Source organism: Glycine max, chromosome 9 (assembly GCF_000004515.6).
Source record: "Glycine max cultivar Williams 82 chromosome 9, Glycine_max_v4.0, whole genome shotgun sequence".
Taxonomy (NCBI): domain Eukaryota; kingdom Viridiplantae; phylum Streptophyta; class Magnoliopsida; order Fabales; family Fabaceae; genus Glycine; species Glycine max.
In genome coordinates, this window is record NC_038245.2 from 38,427,120 (window position 1) to 38,436,644 (window position 9,525).

General features: G+C 34.1%; 1 protein-coding gene across 1 annotated transcript; it reads left to right on the plus strand.

Moving 5' to 3' along the window:
- Positions 1-301: 301 nt before the first annotated feature.
- Positions 302-4,238, plus strand: LOC100811906 (probable aminotransferase ACS12). The gene is made up of 4 exons (XM_003533207.5): positions 302-896; positions 989-1,117; positions 2,924-3,084; positions 3,166-4,238. Exons 1-4 carry the CDS (start codon positions 453-455, stop codon positions 4,019-4,021), a joined length of 1,590 nt encoding a protein of 529 aa, XP_003533255.1. The 5' UTR covers positions 302-452; the 3' UTR covers positions 4,022-4,238.
- Positions 4,239-9,525: the final 5,287 nt, after the last annotated feature.

Here is a 9,525-nt window from a genome sequence, read left to right on the forward strand (position 1 = left end):
CCAAACAAAAAAAAACTTAATTATAAATTTGTTTCTTAAATTATTTTAAATGATTTAACTTATTCCTCAAATTTTAAAAAAAAATAAATTTCCTTATATTCTTAAAACTGAAAAAAATTAATATAATTTTAAGAATTTAAAATCAAATTCATTCTTTTTTAACCACTTGAGAATTAAATTAAGTCTTTTAAAAATTCAAGAATCAAATTAATTAATTTTTAAAAATTCAAAAATCAATTTAAACATTTGAAAAATTCAAGAGTTAAATAAAATAACTTGACACGAAATAATAATTAAACAAAAAAAGAAAAACTGAAACACACTGGTTTGATTGGTTTATTTTCTTTGTTTCTCCTTCTCCTTGTTGGTTGGTTCCCTCTAGGCTTGGGTTCTCCCACCACCACACACACCAAACCCACCTCCACACTCCACCCTCACTCACTCTCGGGTCAATGACCCAGTCCCGGAAGCCCAGAAAGCCCAACCCGCAAGCCCGCGAAGCCCAAGAGAGCCCTTCTTCTTCATTCTCCAGCAGCGGCATGAAACTCATCGTCCCCCTCCAGGGCGTGGTGCAGGGCCGCGGAGGGCTTCTCCTCGGGACCCTCGTCCCCTGCACGCTCTTCTACTTCCTCCAGCTCTACCTCAAACGACGCCGTTCCAACTTCTCCCCTCCCTCCCCCTCTTCTTCCGAATCCACCCTCCCCCGCACCTCCTCCCGCTCCAATTTGTCGACGCGTGGCTCCATTTCCCGCGTCCGCGTCTCCAAGCTCGCCACGTCGATTTCCAAACCCGACGAGTCACTCTATTACGTAGGGTTGGAGAGGGTCTCGCGAGATCCCTACGATGCATTGGAGAATCCCAATGGGATTATTCAGTTGGGCTTGTCGGATAACAAGGTTGGTTCGTTGGTTCATTCGTTTTGATTTTTTGCATTGGTTTTTGGTGTTGCTAATGATGATGCTGTTGTCGTTGTTGTTGTTTGTTGTAGCTGTGCTTGGATTTGATAGGGGAATGGGTGGCGCGGAACTTGGAAGGTTCCATCAGTGGTGGTGTTGGTTTGGGAATCAATGGGATTGTGCCGTATCAGTCGTTTGATGGGGTGATGGAATTGAAAATGGTAAGAGCTTTTCTGCTTAGTTTAGTGTGTGTTAGTGGTAATTAATGCTACTGGCGATGTTCTGTTTGAGACTACCATGGTTCAAGTTTTTTCTTTTAATCAACAAATGTTAGTTTTGTTAGAAATGTCATTGGGGGAATTCAAACCCATGACCTCTCCTTCCTTCACCTTTGACCCTTCTCCAACCACTGGATCAACCTTATATCTCCAAACAACTATTTCACTACCATGGTCCAAGTGACACATAACCGAGATTTATTAAACTCTTTTTTTTAAATCGAAAAAAATAATATATATATATATATATATATATATATATATATATATATATAAAAACTTGGTTATGTGTAAAGTTGTGGTAGGGACCATGGACTCATGAAAGTGGATGGAGTGTCTGGATTCACTTGTTTTAACGGGATAGTTTTGTTGTGACTTGTGTGTGAAGCACTGTTTGTGTTTGAAATATTTGGAATCAGTCATATTAGCTCTGTAAGATGGAAATTATTTTTTTTGTTTCTGAAAAATGAAAATGTCAATCTATTTAGTCCCCGGAAGGAACTAAATTGACAGAAAAAGACTAATGTGACTCATCGTAAACCTTTTGAGGATCAAATTGGTGTTTTACACTAATTTTTCGTTGTTATTTTTACTATGTGTAATGGAAATGCAAGCATTTAGGTTGAACCGTAGGAGTGTGAGACAGGTGGTATAGTGTGATGTGAACCAATTATCCCAAAAGTTACAACTTATAACTGTTAGGCAAAGATATATTAGCAATGCTTTATAGTGTTTCAAACACAATCCCTTGCCCAATAGCTTTTTGCCTAGGAGTTTGAATAATGTGCTGGCTTACTTATGCTTGGTTTCAATTTCAACTTCTTTTTCAAGAAGTATGGAAGCAATATAAGGATAGAACTCTAGAGAGTCTTGACCACTTGTTTAAAGAGGCTCTGATACTCTGTCACGACCAATCATTCCAAAACTTTAATTTGTTAGATGAAGGAATACAAATGGCCTTAAAGCATTTATAACATAATAAAGGATTGAAAATATTCTAATGACAAATGTTATCATTACACCTGTCTTGGAGCTGGGGCCAGTTAAGATACAAGCCTTTTTTTTTTTTTGACAGATACAAGCTTATTTGCCTATAGGTTTTAATTTAATTATTATTTGGTGTATTTTGCTACTCAATGGTCAATATTTTGAATGAAGAACTTGAGCTTTTAGAATCTGTTAAGAGAGTTTGAACACACAAACTTGAAGATTTAATTGAAAGAATTCTGGAATTAATCCAGAATTTGTAGTACAGATTACAGAACACTGATGCGGGCATAAACTATAACAAGGAGTCTCCTCCTAACAAACTTAAGTAATTTAACTTACAATGAATCAGAAATCTATCATTCATCCTATGTAAAAAGTACACACATAACTGTCACAAAACACATCTTATGTTATGGCTGTCCTACTGTTACTAAACACACATAATTGTCATCAGAATCATTACATTTCAAAATTCTCTTTAAGATACATGATAATTATCTGCTTTTGAAAATAATTACCTTTTTTCATAGTGCTGTAAACAAGCGTTTTGGTTTTAATTAGAATTATTTGTTGTTTTAAAAGTTAAAATTTAGATGTTGTCCTTTGTTGGTTATTTGGTAATATTGGATAGTGGACTTGTCCATTAGTTGGCTACTGTTCTTTTATACTCTGTACTATGATATGTTCAAATTTGGTTCATTCAAGTCATGCTGTTGTTTTATTTATCCGTTAAACTTTTGTTTTGCTTTGATTTTGCAGGCTTTGTCAGATTTTATGCATCAGGTGATGGGTGGATCCGTGAAATTTGACCCATCTAACATGGTACTAACAGCTGGGGCAACTCCTGCTATTGAGATATTGTCCTTCTGTTTGGCAGACCATGGAAATGCATTCCTTGTCCCTACACCATATTATCCAGGGTAATCAATGGAACTTTCTTGAGCTTGTGTTTCTAATTTATTGTGCTAATTTTAAAAGCTAATTTAAAAGGAACTATACAGCTTTGACAGAGATGTAAGGTGGCGTCCTGGGGTAGACCTAATACCTGTTCACTGTCGCAGTACTGACAATTTCGATTTAAATATCACTGCTCTTGAACAAGCATTTAGTCAAGCAAGAAAACGAGGAGTCAAAGTTCGTGGAATTCTAATTTCCAACCCTTCAAATCCTGTTGGCAATATGATGACACAAGACATGCTTTACAGTCTTCTAGACTTTGCTGAAGAGAAAAATATTCATATCATTGCTGATGAAGTATTTGCAGGCTCCACATATGGAAGTGAGAAGTTTGTGAGCGTAGCTGAAATTCTTGATTCAGATTATATAGACAAGAGCCGGGTTCATATAATATATGGTCTATCAAAAGACCTCTCGCTTGCTGGCTTTAGAGTGGGGGTTATATGTTCATTCAATGAGAGTGTTTTGGCAGCTGCCAAGAAGTTGAGTAGATTTTCCTCTATATCTGCTCCAACCCAGAGGTTAGTTACTTCAATGCTTTCAGATAAAAGATTTATTCAGGAGTACTTTGAAACCAACCGGAAAAGAATACGACAAATGCATGATGAATTTGTGGGTTGTTTAAGTAAACTAGGAATCAAGTGTGCCAAGAGCAGTGCTGGTATGTACTGTTGGGTTGATATGAGTGGATTAATCCGACCTTATAGTGAGAAAGGAGAAATTGAATTATGGGAGAAGTTTTTGAGTGTTGCCAAGATCAATATAACTCCTGGGTCAGCCTGTCATTGCATAGAACCAGGATGGTTTCGGATTTGTTTTACCACTATAACATTAGAGGAGATCCCTATGGTTATTGATCGAATTAGGAGAGTTGTTGAAAGTTGTAATTTTTCTAGTTGAAGTTCCATTGTTTCATTGACATTTACAGATGCCTGATGTTGCAGTCAGAAGCTGCTGTTTAGAAATTTTGGAAAGGAATGTATACATCCCTAGTTATCAAGTTCAGCTGTCTTGCGGAGTCCAAAATTTGTTACTTTGAAGGGGAAATATTCTCTTATAATGCATAATCTCAACAGAGTAAACTCAGTTTGCAATTCAGAGTTTGGTTTAAAATGAATTTTGGTGTAATTGCTTCTTTAATTTATTCTTTAACAAATAACAAAGAATAAGATACAAAAAAACACTTGCAACTAAGTAAATAAAGTTATAAAAAAAAATTAGATAATAAGATTAAGAGAAAATAAATTGGTATAGTAATTTTGTAAACATTTACTTACACAAGTTTATTTGTAAACCTTGTGGGTTGGGGCTCATTTACTTCAAGCTTATTAAGCTTACATCTCTTAATAAATTTTTGTAAACATTAAATTACATTAATCCAATTAATGATTGAAAGTTTTTATTTTGATATGAAGATTGAAAGCTTTCATTGGGAACATCAAATTTATATGATATTATAAAATTTATACTTCATAATCAACTTTATTTTAACAGATACTACACTTCTAAAATATAATATTATGTACCTATGAATGCTTTATTTATCTAAAATTTAATATGTTTAATAATGTAATCATTAATATAGTATTATATGATTCAACAATTAGAATTCTCAAATTTGTAAATTATAAAAAACTGTTACATTATGAAAGGAGTCTTTAAGGTAAGTACCCTTCACAAAGCATATGCACGTGTGGAGGAACAATAGATAAAAAATCTCGAGCATGAATATAACAAGGAAACAGAAGGAAAACTTTGCCAAGTAAAAAAGTGGAAGGTGTTGTTCCTGTGGCTATGATTGCACGGTTTCGAGTTTTGTGTTGAGTGCGTTGTGAAAATGTGTGCCTTGAAGTAGTTTGTTTTAAAAATCTTTCACCTGTTAGTATTTTAATTTCTTTTACTTTATAGTAGAAAACATAAAAGATTGAAACCAGTATAGTATTATTGTAGAAATTAGTTTTAGAAGATTTGAAAATTCATAGTTATTTCCATGGGCAAGTTTAGCAAGATTGAATACCTTTTGTACAGACTTCAATTTAAACAAGAATATTTATAGGAATTATTCTTCGATGAAGGTATTTTTTTTTAAGAACTTTTTTATTCTTTTAAGCTGATCAACCCACATTGAATCTTTATATAAGGTATTTAATAGCATGGTTGGCCACTTTTAAGTTCAGTATAGAAAAATGTCTCGAGTAAAATTTTGAAATACATATCTTCAGGCTATTTCGTTGGGGAAAACTTCTAAACAATAAGCATATTCCATTTGAACACTAACCTTTTATTTCAAACCTCAATATCCAAGTTTGGAACAAGCATCAAACAGGGTTTAATAACCCGAGAATAATTTCTCCTTTTTCTTGGCAATAATAAAGATGCTTATTCTGTTTTGAAACTAGAATTTGTCCTCCAAATATTTTTCTTTTATAACTCTAAATTTTGTTACATATTTTACAAGGAAATATGCTTTGGCAATAGTGTGTCATCTTATCATTGACAATTTGCATTGCAACATCAGCAATGATTTTGTACTATTCAGTGAATGCAAATTTTCAACCATATTGCTAATTGGTTAACATCAGAATTTGGATGCATTCAAAACTTTGCAATATGAACCTGAACTTCTATATAGAGCCTTGATCAGTCATGGCCTTAGCAATGGTTAGAAAGGCAGAGATGAGTGGTCCATGTACCAGAGCCCTGACACTGTAAGCATACAAATATTAACTAGGGCTCCATATTTAGATGAATGATCATTCAAACAAATCCATTGCAAGGAAACTAAACTCACAAGAATCTACAGTTGCCATTAAAATGACATTTAATACTAGAATGCATCTCACAAGAAACTACACTTTTTGTCTTGTAAGAAAGTAAAAGTATGATTTTCTTTGCAATTGCTCATAAGAATCGGTATCATGATTCCTTATCACTATAATTCTTCTAAATTAGCATACTCAATACTCAGAACATCAAGAGAGATCTTCAGAGAGGAAAATCATACATTTTGTATTGTGTTAAGACAGAAAAATGAAAGAGGCTTTCGTCATTGTTGTAATGTTACCGAAGAAAGCACTTACTCAGGGCTTTCTTTTTTATAACCAAAATCAGTTGCAGCTTTGATAGCTCTCTGATAAGTCTACTCCATTGCTTCCTGCCCAAAGAAACAGCAAATTTGAAGACAGAAGTTATTATAAAACAGTATGTGGCCGATGCTTACTGAGAAAAGAACAGAAAATCACAAATAAACACATTATAATGCATTTCTCTGTACACAAGAAACATAACTTCGCTTATGGAAATTATATCATGCTATTCTAACATGTAAGAATGAGTCAGATGCAATTTGAATAGGAAGAGTCAATAAGAACATGGCGTACAGCTACATAATAATAAACCTAGCAACCATTTACAATTCTTAAAAGGCAAACTATATGATTTGTAAGAGCAGTTGATTCACAAAACTACTTGCAATTTAGATTCAAAGTCCTCTGGTGACCAGTGCATCAAACTGCATTCGTGATTCAGTTCAAGTTCTCCAGCCACAACCTGCAAGCAAGGAGAACGGAAGATTAAAGAAAGGTCCATCCAAATGTCATGTCTAATGTTTGGTGTTGAAATTGAATCTGCCCTAAGTTGAACAGAAGTCAATTAAGGTGGATAAAATTTGCATTTTCATCGTGGCGTTATTAGAAACAAAAGTGGCTGTACACCACCACCACCACAATCATTATTGTCGCTGTTGTTTTGGTTATGGTGGGATTATGTGTACACTATACATAGGAAAAGTAAAGTAAAAATCTCATCCATTCAACCCCGGCAGCCATTGCAGAAGCAATGAGAACACTAGCTTTCCTCAGAATCTGAACTGCCTCAGGGGTAAAAGGCATGTTTGAACCTGTGATTCAAACTAAACAAGTAGCTTCCATAAGTATATATAAGGAAGAAGAGGAGGAAAAAAACCAATATTGCATCCTACAAGAACAGCTACCTTCTACTAGTATACGACAACCTGAATTAACCAAATTAATGGCATCAGATTGATCAATTTCATTCTGTGAAGCATAAGCAAATGCAACATCACACCTTTCATTCCACGGTTTTGCTTCATCATAATATCTGGAGCGCACGAGCACAGGTCTTTGAATAGTCTCTGCATATTGTCAATTTATGAACAAGGACAGTAAAATTATACCACATAATATGAAGCATAAAGCATAAACAGACAACAGAAATGATACTCTAACCGTAAACTTCTTTGTTGAGCTTTGATGTCTCTCAAAAATGATATTTTCATGTAGTCAAATCCATCCTCATCAACCAAATATCCTCTAGAATCTGTCAAATGCTTTTGTTGAAAAAAACACTCCTTGAAAGGACCAGGATACACAATGGTACTCAGAATGATATGAGAATCCTAGATTCAGTTAGTACTATTCTTAAAAACTAATGCAACAACGAAGCACAAGTTTTCATTATTGCTAAAATTAAAGAATACACACTGCATCTTAGCAGATTGCAGTAGCTCCACCGCCTCCCCTCCCCTCCTTCCGTAATTCATAAAAACCAAAATTACCTGATACTAAAATCGGAAGAGCAACATAAGCAATTAGCTTCTGTAAGACATGCATTGCGATTTTTAGTACATCTAAAGTCTAACGAGTCATTAGAAAGGTTGTTTACAATTGTTCTAATAGTTTTAATCAGTAGGCGAATTATTATGAATTCAGCACTAGTCTATGGACTTACTCCACAAATCCAGATTCCACCTTCCCTTCCATATCTCTATTAGTCTCTACTAAGTACTAAATAAAGATTTTTCTTTCCTGGCTTGCCATTTGATTAATATGCTTTGATTTTCTACATTTGTGTTGAATCACATCCTTGTTTTCATCCATATTTTTAAATCATTACATGCTCAACATTTATTTCTTATTCAATCTCATGTATGTGCTATCCTTACTTTCTTTTCTGTTTTACACACACAAATGACACCATTTGATGATGTCATTATTTGATCCTATTTTTTCTTAAGTAATGCCTGGTAAACCATTTACTAGCACAACATTCTGTTTGCATTACCATAGAGGGTAATACTTCCGTCCCTAAATATAAAACTCTCTCAAGTAATTCATACCCTTTAAGAAAGTTGCTTAATTTAATTAGTAACATTAAATTTGTTTGCTGTTTGTATTATTTTTTTTCTAAATTACCCTCAAAATTAATGAGACTCATCTTCTTTTTCTTTCCCCATAATTACATTCTACCTAATTAATTAATGTTTGTTAGTCTTCTACTCCAATCCTTATAAGAAAGAAATAGGAATACAACTTTCAGTATCACATTTACTCCATCAGATATTTTACAGCCTAGATTGTTTCTCACTTTCATTGACTCCAATATATATATCAAAGCAAGGAAGTTGAATTCCCACTGAATCATAATGCAATAGAACCTACACAGTTAAAGTGAACCGGGACATATTATAATAGATAATAAGAAATTTAAGATTTTAGAGAAAAATACATTGACTTTCAAACACACCAAAAAAGAGAAAACATACAAAAATAACTTACATATGGCATCACCCTAAGGCTCTTCTAAATATTTTGGCCTTGTTGTCATATGTGACATTTTTATTTTATAAAAATTAATAACAAATATTTTTTTGTTAGTGGACCTAAAGCATAGGTTTTAGTTGCTTTATCCTAGGGTCGACCTTGAATGTATCAATTTGTTAATCTTAGCTAACACTTGCAACAAGCTTTCAAAGAATGGAGGAGAACATGGCGAAACACAGACATTAATATCAAACTTCAAGAAATGAAAGATTGCATGCGGAAGAAAGTATTAATCCAAAGAACTTGAGCGGATTTATGCAAAGAATTGAAGAGGGAAAGGTAAACACGATCCAGGTTAGAATTATTAATCCAAAGAACTTTAGCGGATTTATGCAAAGAACAATCTTTAAGGACCAAAGAGTTCAACGAGATACAGCTTGAAAATGTCTCAACACAGTCTCCTGATTCCATTGTAGTAGTACAGGGCGTACGTACATGATGAGGGAAATCAACTTTTGGAATCTCTGGCTCGTGCAAGTAACAAAGAATACAGAAAGCAAGAATTAATTTGACAAAATAGGATCCATAATGAGTTGGCATTGTGATTATTTATTTGGATGTATCTTCCAATCATTTTCTCTTATCCAACCATCATATTTTATAAAGGCTAAATTTTGTCAATTTTTTTTTAGCCATAAATTGTGGGAGGATTTCCCTTCTGTTCTAACATTGCAATAGCTGTATTCAACTGTTGAGGTTGAATGGTTCAACTCCTGGTCGTACCAAACAATTGGAATGATTAGGTTGTACCTTCTCCAAATGCTGTTCTACATTGAGGTAGAC